Genomic DNA, 16,646 nt, shown 5'->3' on the forward strand with positions numbered 1-16,646 from the left:
TACGGTGACACGAAGGGATGATCATACATAACCAAAATTAAAGTCATGACCCCTTTAAATGAAGGGCAACATCATAAATGCTGTCTTTACTAGTTTGTGAGATTGATACACTCAAATTAGGGGATTGTCTTTACTAGTTTCGTTTTCCATGTAATTTTTTTTTTTTTGGGTCTAATTCTGTAATTGCCTCTTTTAGTCAGTGTACTTTCGAGTTGGAGTGGGGGTGGGGAAGACGAGGGTCGAGGGTTGAGGAGGAGGACTTTCGTGAGGTTGTATTTGTGACATGAGTTGATCACGTGATCTGATATATATTTTCTTCTTTTGTAATCGATCGTTTTAAGATTATTACATTCATATTCAAAATTTATTTTATTTTCTATGTTTAAATTATTTATATTCTTAATATGTTCATTATTTATTTTATTTGTTCTTTTGATATTTTGTATACTATTTGGACTTGACAAGTCGTTACCAAGAAAATTTCTTCGCACGACTGATAGAAAACATTTTATATACTATTATATTTTTTTTTCTTTTCTGATGTGGGTATAATTAACAAAATAAGTACATAAATAAAAACAAAAACATTTATTTAAAAATGAACAATAAAAAGAAAAGAAAATAATAACCATTTGGAAAAGATTTTTTAAAATTATCCATAACTCATTTTGACAAGTATGAGTAGTACATAAAATATCAAAAATCACTTTGATAAGATTTTTTAAAATTGTTCATAACTCAATTTGGTGAAAATGGGTGAGTGAGAGAGACTAGAGCTATCAAATAGGTTGGCTCGCCTAGCTTGAATTTCTGATATGTCATATTTTTTTTTATTTGATCTGGCATGTTAACTTATTGGGTCGAGCTAAATTGATCTATTTAATTTTTTTAAAAAAAAAATACAAAAAAATACTAATTTTAAAAGGAGCTGAGTCAATTTTGATTGCTCCATTCTTTTTGGGGTATATGTATTTTCGAAAAAAAAAACTTTTTTCTTCTATATTTGATCAATTTGTATGTAATTATATATTAAAATTGAATTAAAAAAATAAATTGAACATAAATGGAATTTTCATTCGAAATTGAATGAATAAAATACTATAGTATTTTGTTTTGATGCAATCAAGATTAATAGAGAATGGAATGGTACAAAGATAGATGTCAAAGTCAAATATATTGTGGTGATGATGATTGAGATGTGAGTGGCAAAAGCGGCGTACATGGTGTCGCTATAATAGCACGCCTGACTCTTCGCTAATACGTTCCTTCCAACCCCAATCACTCAATCACCGTCCTTAGTCGTTGCTTCTTCCACCCCCACCACTCATAACCCGACACGTGTTCCACCACACTTTCCTCCTCTTCTTGCTATGTCTCTGCACCAAAACTCAGTGTTCTGATGCTGAGCCAAAACCGAAGCACCATGGACATGATTCCTGGGAAGATCCGAAAACGAGGCTGTTCCTCCTCCGCCTCCTCCTCTTCCTCCGTGCTCCACAACTACCGCTTCAAGAGGACTATTCTCGTCGGAAAGCGGGGCGGATCTAGTACGCCCGTGCCCACGTGGAAGCTCATGAGCTCGAGATCTCCGCTCCGGGCATTGGCCTCCCCCAAATACCCGCCGTCGCAGACGGCTAACAAGTCCCTCCAAGCTCCGGTCTCCGCCAGGAAGCTCGCCGCCACGCTCTGGGAGATGAACGAGATTCCTTCGCCCAGCGTCAGGTCCAAGAAGGAACTCAGAACCAGAGAAAGAGTTCCCAGGTCCATGCGTTCTGGTTCTTTGCCTCCCCATTTGTCCGATCCATCACACAGTCCTGTGTCCGAGGTACTCTCGCCAAAATTCATGTTTTTTGTTTTATTAACTAACTTGGGTCTTTTGGAAGAGATGTTCATATATAGTGTCTCTCGATCAACATGATTGTCTTGTGAGAAATTAAAAAATAAAAAAAACCAACTAACTACAAATTATATATGTGTTCTCAATGTTTAATTAATTTTTTTTAGAGAATGGATCGATCTGGAACCGGAAGTCGCCAAAAAAGAACTCCGTCTATTTCTCACAGGGCTAGGATCACTGAACACCATGTTGGTCCTTTGGATTCTCTTAGCAATGCCAGTCTCATGGAGGTATCTAAGCTAATTAATTCCAATACTAATATACAGACTTTATTTATACTTTGAGGACGATTTTCTCTATTGGAATGGACAAATTACATATCAATTAAGGTTAGGTGAGAATTGTGTCTATCTCTCTTTATCAGCATTAAATGGGTGGGCTCCTATCAACCTTTGCTAGTCTTTATGAACAAGAGGGGGATGGACCCTCTCGTTCAGATTTTTATATGAAATGTCAATGTGAATATTGTGTCTTTCTGTCTGTCTGTCTCATCGTAGATGATGAATGGGTCCTGCAATCTATTGTCTGTAAAGAAAGAGATAGACACAAATGTGAGGATTCATTCCCACAAATTTTGCATGACCTTGTCATTCGAAAATATCAACAGAGAGGATCCATCCCTCTACCATGAAATGCCCCGTCGTGTATAGCAATATTTTTTTACAACTCTGTTGCTTTCATGTTTTAACTATATTTTGGACAAATTAGGAACTTCTTTCAATGAAAAATCTGTGTAGGTGTCAGCTGCAAAGGATTTGCATGCACTGCACAATTGCACATGGTCCCTTGTTTCTGCTCTTACTAGTAATTATATTATATTATTAATACATTGATGGTTGCTGACAGATTAATATATTTCTTCTTGATACATGAAGAAAAGACTTAGACCGAAAAAGATTATAAGTATAGCATGCCAATGTTCTCTATTCACATCAGAATGGCCAAACTACATGCTAAAGTTAATTACACATTTTTCTGTTACTTTGAATGGAGGTTCAGACGTTTAGTTTTGTTATTTATTTTGGTATGGTTTGAAATGTATCATGATCAAACACAAAACACCTTGTCATGCACTTGCCTATTTTAGCATACAATTGCGTTTTGTTTTTCATTCAGCCTTTTTAATTTTTAAATTCTCAAGAAAAATACTTGATGTGTATGCCTCCTGATAGTTACATCTTGGTTTTCTTGCAGATTGAAACTAGATCCCGAGCACAGACCCCTGCTTCATCTGCTGTTGGAGTTAAAGGACGTTTAAAAGATGTTAGTAATGCTTTAACGACATCCAAAGAGCTACTTAAAATTATAAACCGGATGTGGGGTCATGAAGATCGTCCTTCATCTAGTATGTCTCTTATCTCAGCTCTGCATACTGAGCTGGAGAGGGCTCGCCTACAGGTCAATCAACTTATCCAGGAACAACGCTCAGATCAGAATGAGATAAATTATTTGATGAAGTGTTTTGCTGAAGAAAAGGCTGCTTGGAAAAACAAGGAGCAAGAAATTGTTGAGGTTGCAATTGAATCTATTGCTGGGGAACTCGATGTAGAGAGGAAACTCAGGAGACAATTAGAAAGCTTGAACAAGAAGCTTGGGAGAGAACTGGCTGACACTAAAGCTTCCCTTCTTAAGGTGGTGAAAGAGCTTGAAAGTGAGAAGAGAGCAAGAGAAATTATTGAGCAAGTATGTGATGAGTTAGCAAGAGATGCTGATGAAGATAAGTCTGAGATTGAGAAACAAAAGAGAGTGTCTACAAAAGTTTGTGAAGAGGTAGAGAAAGAAAAGGAAATAATGCAGTTGACCGATAGGTTACGTGAGGAGAGAGCTCAAAAGAAACTCTCTGATGCAAAATATCAGCTTGAGGAAAAGAATGCAGCTGTTGATAAGCTAAGGAATCAACTTGAAGTTTTTCTTGGAGGCAAACAAGTTAGAGAAAAGAGTCGCAGTTCCACTCACTTGAATGATGAAGAAATTGCTGCCTATCTCAGCAGAAGCCGATTAGGTTCCCATCTCGTTGAAGATAAAGAAGATGATGGAGGAGAGGTTGACAATGGAGTAGAATGCGAGGAGGAATCTGCTGAAAGTGATCTGCATTCTATAGAGTTAAATATGGACAACAACAAGAGTTATAAGTGGACCTACCCTCCTGAAAGCAGATTTGATACAAGAAGATATCCAATTGAGGAAGAAGTGAAAGGTAGTAGGAGGTCTACCTCTGGGAAAACTTCAAGGAAAAGCACATCTCTGCAAAGGAGTATATCAGATGGAATGGAATGGGGAGTCCAAGCTGATAAGCTTCAAAATTCAGGAGATGGGATAGATTGGGAAAGCTTTTATGAACTGGAAAAGCAAGCTCAAGGAAAAGGTTACGGGGATGAAATGCAAGGCTATAAATCAGTGAAAGGTCTTAGGGATCAGATATTGGCTGGTTCTAGGCTTGCATCTTATAGAGGTTATGCCAGTCCAACTAGACAATTTTCCCAGCCTTGGTCATCACGAGATCTCACAAATAACTTCCAGGAAAGACCTGCTACAGCACAGGGCAATGGTCTAAAATCAAGGTTAGGGGAAGCCAGGGGTGAGGGCCAGAATCTAAGGAAGTCAAAAAGGTGAGTTAAAGCTCATAACTTTTGCCACAATGCTTTGGTTGTGAAGGCCATACCCGTTTGCTTCTGCTACCATGATGGCTGGTAAAAATGCAGGACAGAGATTCTCATAGATCCGCTTACCATTAGGTGAAAGCTGAAGGAAGCTTTCCTCCTTTCAAGTTTTTATCTTTTTGATAGCCCATGGCTGCTGAAGTTGCAGCAATCGCTGCTTAAATTGTCGTTTGACTTTATGTGTAGGTATGATCGTGTTTGTAGAGTTCAGAACATGTTATATAAGTATAGCGAGTTTTTGTTTTCTCCTCTAACATATGCTCAAGGTGATGAAAGAACATTTTGTATTTTCTCCTTTCTGTATCTAAGGATACTATCACTTTGTCTCCCACAAGGTGTTTTAAAGAGTCAGGAAAATCCAATTTATAGTTATGTTTTTCTATTAACAATTATAAATTTTAATTAAATTTTATATAAAGCTGAAAATATCAACATATTACAATATTTTTAGAAAAATAATATTACAGTTAAAATAAAATAAAACTAAAATACAAAAAAGCAAGAGTAGAAAGTTCTGTGGCACTAATCAAACACGTAAAATTTAACACATTATCAATCCAAAAGGGCGTATAAATACTGAAAACTTAAATCAAGCTACGGGGGAGGAAAAATCAGAACCCAATTCGGGCGAAAAGTTGAAATTGAAAGAAACATAAATTTTGAAATTCAGAAGTCGAGGGACACATCAAACATCGTGCGAGGGATAACATGTGAGCAAAAAATAAGGATCATAAACTGAAATTAAACAGGACCATCCATAAGCCTGCACCCTCATACACACGTAGCGGTTAGGGCTAGAATGGCCTTGTGCGCCAAGGTTAACGTTTTTTGTTTTTATGTTATTTTATCTTCATTTTCCCATGTTTTTACTTAGAGTGATGATACATATGCACATGTCTATTTTAAACATCCCACTAACATTTCTTATTTCTCTTTATCTCTTTCTTCCTATTATATTATTAGGTCTATCATACTTATAATTTTTTTCCTTTTTCTATTGTCTCTCTTAATTGTAAGATAACATCATAGGCGTAGTACAAACATTTTTCTTTTACTTCTTTTCATTTGAAAGATCAATGTGGGCTTGACCCAATTCAATTGTCTTTTGATATATTTTTTCCCATTTTTGGTGAACATGATGGACTCGTAGTTTTGATTATTAATTAATCCAGTCTAGACATTTTAGCTCCACTGTCTACTTCGTCTTCTTTAGTAAATAATAAAATTAACTCTATAAAAAAAACACTTTGACTCCATTATCATGTACTACACACTCTATAACAACACACTCTTCAACACATTTTTTAAGCATAATTACTAATTAGACTTCCGAAGCCAAAAAATTTCAAAGACCAACTTTAACAGCAACTCTTCGACATATTTTTTAAGCATCATGTACTACACACTCTGCAAATTTTCAGTTAAAATTAATTATATTGTTTTAATTTTTTTTCAAATCTGTATACTTCAGCAATTTCAAATTAAGCAAGCAGTGTTCGTCTTAAAATCCAAGATGAAAAATAAAGTTTCCAGGATAAGATTCCAAGTTGATTATTCCTAGTAAGCAGCGAGAGCTCAACTTGTCGTATTACCTTAAGATTCTGAAGTGGAATTATATATAACCGATGTAACCAGGATTGTTTGTATTAACTTTTATATACTTAAAATTATGTAGTTGTTATAAATTTCTTTTATTTAAATAAGTTAACCCACCCCTTTAAAAAACTTGACTAGATAGTAAGCGCGGGAGCTAACCTTGTCGTATTAATTACCTTCTGATCGAAGTGGAATTATATATAACGAATGCAAGGATTGTAATTTGTATAAACTTTTATGTACTTACATTATGTAGTTGTTATGATTTTTTTATTTAAATAAACTAATCCCTTTATACTAATAATTCATTGTTTTCAATTATTGCTTGATACCCTAATCAATAAAAACAAAACGGTAAATAACTCCTTAACCCAATCATGGGTTTGTTTATATATAGAACCCGCATGCAGCGTAACTTCCAATAAAATTAATAATAAAATATGAGGGACGACTTTGGCATTGGCCTACCTCACCGTTGCTATTTAATGGTAGCATTAAGCTAAAGCTTGTCTGTAATTTCATATCGTAACAGGTTGTTCCTTCTATCCCTTTCTTTTGGTCTTAGGTCATATATCAATGGCAACTTCAACCTCTGCACTCAATAAAAGGTATGTAAAATGCTTCAGTTTTGAGAAGTTGATGATGTAGTGCACAATACAGATATGAAATAGACTCTTGTAAAAATCTAAGAACAAAGTGTTGGAAGGCTTAATTATTGTGAATCCTTTTCTTTTGTGCAGGCTGGAAGGAAAAGTTGCACTGATCACAGGAGGAGCTAGTGGCATCGGCAAACGCACTGCAGAAGTGTTCGCTCAGCAAGGAGCCAAAGTAGTGATCGCTGACATCCAAGACGAACTGGGACATTCCGTTGCTCAGTCCATAGGGCCATCAACATGTTGTTATGTCCATTGCGATGTCACCGATGAGAACCAAATAAAAAATGCCGTCCAAAAAGCCGTAGATGCTTATGGGAAGCTAGACATCATGTTCAACAACGCCGGCATTGTTGATCCCAACAAGAACCGAATCATTGACAACGATAAGGCAGATTTCGAACGTGTCCTAAGCGTCAATGTCACGGGTAAGGCATTCTTACCTAATCCTTTCATATTTTTTAATTTATACAATGTATTACAATATATATATATATATATATATATATATATATATATATATATATAATAATTTTAATTTAAAATATGTCATATACTTGTATGCATACCGTATTGTACCAATCAATATAATTCACAAATAATTTTGTTTCTTACATTAGTTAGAAATTCAATTTGGGTTTATAAGAAATATTTGTTAAAAGAAGTTACCTTTATATCTTGTTATTTCAAGAGATTAATTCTTGATTTTAAAAATGGGATACACTTCGTTCACGTAACGAAAAAAGATTATATTGTATTCCTTCGGTTCTAGAATATCAATGTTTAAGGTTTTTATATACAGATTAAAAAAGAAATATTCTAAGAAAATTTGTATTATCAAATCATGAAGACAACTATATTTATTAGAGAAACAAGATTGAAATAAAGGTTTCAATATTTCATTTACAAGTGAGAACATGAGTTAATTTAAATTATTTAAAAGGTTAAAACTATAAAGGCATGATTTTGGGACGGAGGAAGGTATTGTATTGTATGGTTGTGTGGAATCTTATATGTGGTTCCAAGGTGACAGGTGTTTTCCTTGGGATGAAGCATGCGGCGCAGGCGATGATCCCAGCACGCAGTGGTAGCATCATCTCTACGGCCAGCATAAGCTCCTACGTTGGTGGTGCAGCCTCGCATGCTTACTGTTGTGCTAAGCATGCTGTGGTTGGTCTAACTAAAAATGCAGCAGTTGAGCTTGGACAGTTCGGAATAAGGGTGAATTGTTTGTCACCTTACGCTCTTGCTACACCTTTGGCCACCAAGTTTGTTGGAGCTAATGATGAGGAGCTTGAGACTATCATGAACTCACTGGCTAATCTCAAGGGTGTCACTCTTAAAGCTGAGGATGTGGCTAATGCCGCACTTTATTTTGCTAGTGATGATTCCAGGTACGTCAGTGGGCAAAATTTGCTCATAGATGGAGGCTTCAGCATTGTTAATCCTTCCTTTCACATGTTTCAGTACCCGGACTCGGAGTCTTGATTTTTGTCTACTATGAAGAAGCAAGAGTAATTAATAAGGGCTCATATAGATTGAGCTATAGTGCTTGTGGGATTGGGCTTTGATTGTAAAACATACGGGTGTTTAAAAATGTTGAACTGAACCAAATTGTGTGAAATCATCCTATTTAATTTGTTTCAATTCAAGTTTACTATAACATTTTATTGTTTCGTGCTTATGCTTCTTCTTTTAAGCTTTTTTATTTGTATTATAGAAATGATCCTATTTGTGTCAATTCAAGAATAAATCAACAAAGGAAAACAAATATTTGTCAGGTTATATTACGAAATATTTCTAATGCACGTACATGTGCAGGACAGAAGACCTACTAGAGCCATATTGTTAAATCCCCCCGTTGCCAAATCCAACCTGCACTTCTGAACCAGAAAAAATTGACCAATATATTATTTTATCCTGTCAACTTTAGATCTGAAAGCCACATGACAGTTTGATAGCACACACAATATTTTCCTTTTCTCTACATGTGAATCTTACCGCAATTAACCACATTAAATTACCTTAGCACACCACCAAAATGAACCCAGTACCATAACGTACGTTCCAATATTTGTCCTATGAAATTGTCACCGTATCTCATCTAATATGAGACCAACATCCTATCGCGCCATTTCTTAATTAAACTAAAAAAAACTAAATTATCATTTGATTGTCTATGATTATAAACTCTTGAGTTAACTTATTAATTTTTATGAGTTTATAAATCCACTTATCTTATGTAAATTCTTTCATGTATAAACTCTAAGTGAATGATAGACTTTCGAATTTATCATCAAATCAATAAGTCAGTGAGTTAAAAATATTGATATTAAAACTTAAATCATTTTAAATTAATTTTTTATCTTTTTAGTATTTAACATACTTTCATTTAATATTATTTTCAAATTAACAAATTTTCATCTCTAATCATATCAAATTCTTATTATCTAGTAACATCAAACCTCTCATAGAAATATTTTATTACTATTATAACACATACAAATTTATTATTATTTATTATTTTATTTTATTATATTATTAAAATGTTTAATTATTATATTATTTATAAATATTTTATTATTATTTTTATATAAAATAAACTCTTATAAATTTATAAAACTCGTAGAATTTGATATCGTTGGTCTTATCATATCAAAATGTATCATATGGCAGACTTATAGCAGAACCAAAGTGATCCTATCAACAAATCTACACAGTGTACTGTGATATTGTCAGCTCCTCAAAAACGAGATAGCTGCAAATAAAATAGTTTGCTGTATTTTTTAACATGGATTACTATGACACATGTGTGTACTTCTGCAATTATCAAGATAGATCAGGTTCCTAGCTACTCTTGTGATCCATTATTCCTCCCCTACCCCGTGTTCTGAATACATTGAATTCTTCCGTTACTCACTCTCGCACAACCAACCAACTTCACTTTTATATATATAATAATTTTATTAATCTAATCATTAAATTATATTTATATATTATTTGTTAAATTTTATTTTAAAATATTTATATTAGATCGATTTTAATTTATATGAACAAAATAATGAATAATAATTTTGAATTAATATGAAATTTTACATATATAATTAATGTGAAAGAAATTTTTAATTTAATAATAAATTTTTAAAAAATACTATTCAATTAAAAATTATAAAATAATATAATAATTATTAAAATTACACTGATATAATTTAATTCTTGTTCTTTATATATATAATATACTAATTTCACTTATAGCTATTAATAGGGTGCCAGGGTTGATAAACCAAAAGAATAAGAGAATAATTAAAAATTCGATTTATTTGCCTTCAATCAAGATGAAGCCCTTAATTTTACGAATTGCATATGCTCGTCCATATCATTGCTCTATAAGAAGAACAACAATTCATTAATAACTACCCAAATTGTCCAAATGATTTGCGAATCATATCACCTACCACTGATTCCTTGTTTCTTCTTTGCATGTTGGAAAGCCTTTAACTAAAGTCTAAACTGAGGAGGAAAAACTGTCCAAACTCCGAAGAGTTATTTATCAACAATGTGGATATATATACCAGGTATCTACAACATACTCTCCAAAGACCATTATAGCAACTGCATTCTAAAGCACAAGTGGGTCGAAATTTCCTAGATCTCTCCGAATATAGGACAGCTGGCCTTAACCTGTTGTTTGATACTTTTTTTTTGCCCAATAGCTTTTTGAAGAGATTCTGTCCTGTAGAACTTTCCAACCCATAAGATTGATCTTCAAAGGAACCAAAATGTTACAAAATATTTTGTAGAAATGGCCATCCTGCTGCCGTCTTGGATTGATGATCAACTTGTATGCAGATCTGTCCATCACCACGTCACTTTTGTTTTTTATGCATGTATTTTTCGGTTTAAATCCGAGTTATAATCTGACTCTAGTTCTGACACTTATTTTTTCGATTCACAAAACTTTGAACCTGTAAAAACGTGTAGTATTAGCTACAGCCCTTCATTAGGGGAATATACCCAACTTTTCAATTTAAGAAAAAATCTACAGCCAACCATCTTTCATCCATATTACACCCCCACAATTAGCTTTTTAAAAAATCACATTTAGACCAGAAGCTAACTCAAACAACTTTGAATGCCTTGATTTTATTTTTGTTTTTTTTACATTCATATCCCGCATAAATGTGTCTTCTCACTAATCTGCTAATTATTATAAATATGTTATCCTAACCACATTGGAACTGCATTGAATCCAGTACATAGTTCCATATGGGCTTGATTCATCATTTTGCTTCAACTTCAACCCTTGGCAGTTAGTTATCAAGAATAGAAATGGTGATAAGGGATTGCCCTGTCTCGATCTCTTAATTTCTAGAACTTAATTTTTCCGTGGGACTCTTATCCACCAATATTGAAATATGCGCCTAACCAAAGCATTACAATCTCCGTTTAATTACAAATCCGATCCTCTCCATCATAGAATCCATAAATTTCAATCTAATTAAGAAATCACAATCCTTTTCGAAAGCTATCTTGCAAAGGAAATCATTTGTTTCCCTCCTTTTACCTCCTCTAACGACATGTGCAATTATGATGCTATCCATTATATTCTTTCACTTGCAAAAGTAGATTGAGAATTTCATAATTCATACCACTGAATCCAACACCTTTTACAACCAATTAGCTTTCATGCATTTTTTTATTATATCTAGAGTATCTCTCATCCAAGAGTTAAAGATTTAGTCCCTTGAAATATGAAAAAATATTCGAAGGATTGACTTTTTCAAACAAAAAATCTTCCATACATAAAATCTAAAGATCAAACGACCTTCAATTACATACTTAATTATCTGGGAACTATATCATCCATGTTTATGTCTTTTACACATCCAAGAAAAATGATCTATAATCTTTTTTCTTGTTTAGAATCTTCCTATTAGTGAACAAGACTATGAAGGAACTATTAGAACTTATAACCAATTTAGAATTGGCCTTGATTGTTTCCAAGAATATTTTGATAAGATAAAAGTTTACTTCCCCCTGATCAACAAGAACCTTACCCCAGTAAAAGCAATAATCAGAACTCATTCAAAATGAACTTACACACCTCGAAGACAACAGTACTAGTACTCAAGCTAATGAGACACTGGCAAGGGAGACATGTTTTTTTAGGAGGAAAGGGAAACTTAAAAGAAAAACATTTATTAGTGCACATTTTCCTTTTTTATATTATTCAAAAATCATTCCACCGACAATTTATTCTTAAAGGTGTTTGTTTCATTACAGTTGTGTAGTTAGAAAATGAACTATTCTTTCATAATGCGAGTATTCTTTCCCATAAAAACTTTCTTATGACTCAAATTTTCAACAATGAAAACTCCATAGTGATTAAAGTCAAATTTACTCACCGATTTAGTCCCCATGCAGTTGGGCATTTAGATTCTATATTAAGTTATTTACAACCAGGTTGTTCGGTTTAAAGCAAATGCTGTCAATTAGGTGACAGAGTTCGCATTGAAAGGACACGTACAGGAGTAAGAGACCGGCCGTGTCCAATTTTCACATGATAAAGACAAAAATACCGAGTTATTACAAAAATCAACTGAGAAACAAAAATACCGAATTATCCAAAAATTTTAATGTTATATGTGTCCACAGTTCTTATTGTTACTAACACGAATATATAATGAGATCCATTATACATAATAGTTTTTTTTTTTTAACATGGATAGGAAATTCATTAATTTTTATTGATTATAAATCTTTTAAAAAAAAATTAACCGATCACTTCTAACAAATTTAGTTTCACTCAAACTAACTAGATAATAAAATTATATATCTTAGATTTAATAATATATAAAATAAAAAGAAACCTTGTACTTAATATTAAAAAAAATTGTATTCAATAGAGTACTTTAACACACGGACGCACCCATCCACCTTCACCCCCACCCCACGCGTACCCACTCTTTAATATATAGATTTCATTACTCACTTTTTAATGTTTGTTAGGATTTAAGTTTAATGATCAAGAAACGTTATTCAATAACAAATTATTATTAGTATAATTTTTAAGGTATCATTGTATTTCATTTTTATATCTTTTAATGGTTTAGGTTATTGCATATAAATTAATTAAGAAATATTTAATGTCAAAATTGATCTATATATTTAGACTAAAATATTCTTATTTAATATTATCTTGGATTTCAACTATAAGTAACAAAAAATTCTTATTTTTTTCTTAAATATAAGTAAATATCAATTACTTAGAATTTATTTAATGAGATTCTCTAAAATATTTTTCATATAATATGACAAAGATTTTTTTATATTTGATATCAAGTTTAAATAAATGATAATTTAAGAAAATTTTTATTTTTTAATTGAAAAATGATGTAATTTATTGAAGTTAATTAATTTTCTTAATAAATGTAAAGTATATTTTTCTTCTTCTTATAATCAAGACCTAAGAGAGTCCCTTAATCTTTGGTCCTAAACAATGAATATTAAATAAAGGTATATTTAAGCAAAACTACATTATTTAGACTTTAAAGTTTAAAAACATCTATTATTTTGAGAAAAAAAAATAGAAAATTAAAACATCAAAAGATATAAGATATTTGAAGGAGATAATAATTATTATAAAAAATAATAAATTTATCATACAGGGTTTGTGATTGAATGAAAGTTGGTAAAATTTCTTTACACTTTAAATGAATCATCTATTTTCTCTAGGATTTATTCAAATGTTGTTTAATGAATCTCTCTCAAAATTAAAAAGTTATAATAAAATAAAATTAATAATAAAATATAAGAGTTTAATTTACATAAATTGTTATTATTAAAAAATTATATTATCAATTAATTAGAAATCATTTTAAATATAATTTTTATATTAAAATAATTAATAATTTTACTATACATAATATAATTCATAAAATATAAAATTATTTACCCTCTAAATGTTTCTAGCTTATGCTGTAGTATGGGCACCTAGTCACTTGACAGCATTCAATGGGAGTAGTTGTTTGATCATTCTGGTCGGTGGCGTTCATTTATCTAACTGGTCTGACATATGGTCACTAAACCCTTATAAAGTGTCCATACGTTAGGAATATTACCATTCATTGAATTCAACCTTTCATTTCGTCACTCTTGCCTGCATATAGTTTTCCTCCTAGCTAGATACATGATCAAGTCCTCCTCCATGGCTTCAATTGCCAAAATGTAATTACTCACATTAAGTCTTGTTTCCTTGTTTATTATTTTTAGGAACTACTTTCTCATTTTTTAAATTTGTTTCTATCTCGAACTCATTCAAAATTGTTTATTAATTTTTAGCATTTTTTTATATTTTAAAAGTCTGTTGATCTCGTAATTACTTGAACAAAGTATTTACAGAAAATATTTTTAACTAAGTTGTTTTCGTTTTTTTTAATTTTAAAATTACATATTTTGGAAATAATTTTTAAATAAAAAATGAAAAGAGAACAAACAGGTCCTAAGTTCTTTTTTTCCCCACTTATATCCTTCTTTGAATGCAATTAATTCCATTCAACATCAAAGTCTAATTATTTTAAATATCTTTTATGGATGGAAAACTCAATAACTGAAATAAGATAATTTATTTCAAAAAAAATATATTTGAAATAATTGGAGCTTAAAAATGAAGGGAGATTCAAGCCATTCCATTAATTAACTTTGTTGATCTAACTTATTTCTTCTTCTTTTGGTACGAGTTAAAATCTGAAACAGTTAACAAGAAATCTTAGATGACCTTGCAGGCTTGAAGGCAAAGTGGCGATAATCACAGGAGGAGCAAGTGGCATTGGTGCCGCCACCGCCAAGCTATTCGTCCAACACGGCGCCAAAGTAATCATTGCCGACGTGCAAGACGAGTTAGGCCAGTTCCACTGCAAAACCCTCGGCACAACAAACATTCACTACGTCCACTGCGACGTAACCAGCGACTCCGACGTCAAAAACGTGGTCGAATTTGCCGTGTCCAAGTATGGCAAGCTCGACATAATGTACAACAACGCCGGCATCTCCGGAGACTCAAATCGCTCCATAACGACATCCGACAACGAAGGCTTTAAGAATGTTTTCGGGGTTAACGTGTACGGAGCTTTCTTGGGCGCCAAGCATGCCGCTAGGGTCATGATCCCCGCAAAGAGAGGGGTTATTCTCTTCACCTCAAGCGTTGCTTCGCTTCTCGGCGGCGAAACAACGCACGCTTACGCTGTTTCGAAGCACGCGGTGGTGGGGCTAATGAAGAACCTGTGCGTGGAACTTGGGGAACATGGGATCAGAGTGAATTGCGTTTGTCCAGGTGGAATTCCCACTCCGATGCTCAACAATGCGTTGAAGATGAACAAGAAAGAGACGCAGGAAGTGCTGTGTAAGGTTGCGGTGTTGAAAGGAACGGTTCTTGAAGCCGAGGACATAGCCAAAGCTGCAGTTTATTTGTGCAGCGACGAGGCCAAGTTTGTGAGTGGAGTTAACTTTGTCTTGGACGGAGGTTATAGCATCACCAATAATTCTTTCACTTCTGCGCTCAACGCTCTCATCAACAACAACCATGCTTAGTAATGGCTAGCTATATATCCATTCCCGCATTTTCTGCCCAGTTCCATGTGCTGAAATAATTAAGCTACACTATCTACTTTCTCTGTATTTTTGTGGTCTTTCTGCAAGATCGATCAGGATGGAACACTTAATTACCACAGTTTCCCCCTCTCATGCAACAATGTAGTACCAACTAGCTAGTTCTTTTTCCTAAGTGAAAATGTGTGTTATGTGATGTATAATGATCTATGTTGATGTTGTATTCACAAAAATAAAATAACAATAATCAATCCGATCGAGTGAAAATGTGTGTTATGTGATGTATAATAACATTAATTATTTGTGAATATGATATATCATATTTTCAACATAAATATGTAACTTTTATATTATTAAGTTTAATTTTGGTTAGAGATAGACTGTACTAATACAGATAAACTCAAAAGCCTAACCATGCCATTAGCAGGTAACACTTTTTTAGTGATGCATATACGTGGATTTCACATTTAAATTTCCATTTTATAGCGATACGCAACTAAATGTAGTTCTTCCACATATATAAGTGTTATCCGGGATAAATCTAAATTACATATATGCTCTAGCTTCATTCAAAATTTTATATCCATAATTTTAACATGTCAATATTTATTTTTACTTTTTGACATATCCATACTCCCCTAGTTGGACAAATTGTCCTAATGGAACTCCTTTTAGAAAGTATTTTTCACAATGATCTGTTTTAAAATAATTTACAACATGAATTTGTTATTTTACGTAAAATATATGCAAATCGTCAGTGTTATTGGCGAGAAGCCCTGCGTGCAACACATGACGAAAACACCACTGCCATTGGCGAAATAGCTAGTGGTCTCGCTGTTTGTGCTGACGATATAGCCATGCACAGGATGTAATCAGCTTGACTGGCGATTTTCATGCAGGTACAGGCCTAGCTTGCAGAGAAACAGCGTTACACGACAAGCTTTTTTTCAGAGTACAGAGTTGTCGCCATTACGACCGGCAAGAAACGTGATGCATAGGGTCTCGCCATTACAACTGGCGAGAAGCTTTTCAAAAATGCAAAAATCATTTCCTACGAGTATTTCCCTATAAAAGCCATTGGAATCCATCACTTATCCTCTCCAGTTTACATACGAGACTCAAATAATATTGAGAGTACAAGCCTAAGCAGCGAGACCACTGGTTATTTCGCGCAATGAAATTTTCGTCACGTATTACACGCATGGACTTCTCGCCAGTCACACTGACAATTTG

The 16,646-nt window shown here is 33.2% G+C and overlaps 3 protein-coding genes across 3 annotated transcripts; all 3 read left to right on the plus strand.

The window, feature by feature from the left end:
- The first annotated feature begins 1,172 nt into the window (after positions 1–1,172).
- Positions 1,173–4,904, plus strand: LOC114400198. The gene is made up of 3 exons (XM_028362531.1): positions 1,173–1,825; positions 2,005–2,127; positions 3,092–4,904. The coding sequence occupies exons 1-3, from the start codon at positions 1,400–1,402 to the stop codon at positions 4,508–4,510; spliced, it is 1,968 nt and encodes a 655-aa protein (XP_028218332.1). The 5' UTR covers positions 1,173–1,399; the 3' UTR covers positions 4,511–4,904.
- Positions 4,905–6,600: 1,696 nt separating this feature from the next.
- On the plus strand, positions 6,601–8,490 carry LOC114399516 (secoisolariciresinol dehydrogenase-like). The gene is made up of 3 exons (XM_028361713.1): positions 6,601–6,761; positions 6,894–7,234; positions 7,840–8,490. Exons 1-3 carry the CDS (start codon positions 6,730–6,732, stop codon positions 8,292–8,294), a joined length of 828 nt encoding a protein of 275 aa, XP_028217514.1. The 5' UTR covers positions 6,601–6,729; the 3' UTR covers positions 8,295–8,490.
- A 5,455-nt stretch (positions 8,491–13,945) lies between these two features.
- Positions 13,946–15,680, plus strand: LOC114399971 (secoisolariciresinol dehydrogenase-like). The gene is made up of 2 exons (XM_028362198.1): positions 13,946–14,033; positions 14,591–15,680. The coding sequence occupies exons 1-2, from the start codon at positions 13,996–13,998 to the stop codon at positions 15,393–15,395; spliced, it is 843 nt and encodes a 280-aa protein (XP_028217999.1). The 5' UTR covers positions 13,946–13,995; the 3' UTR covers positions 15,396–15,680.
- The last annotated feature ends 966 nt before the right edge of the window (positions 15,681–16,646 follow it).

This window comes from Glycine soja, chromosome 19 (genome assembly GCF_004193775.1).
Source record: "Glycine soja cultivar W05 chromosome 19, ASM419377v2, whole genome shotgun sequence".
In the NCBI taxonomy this organism is placed as follows: domain Eukaryota; kingdom Viridiplantae; phylum Streptophyta; class Magnoliopsida; order Fabales; family Fabaceae; genus Glycine; species Glycine soja.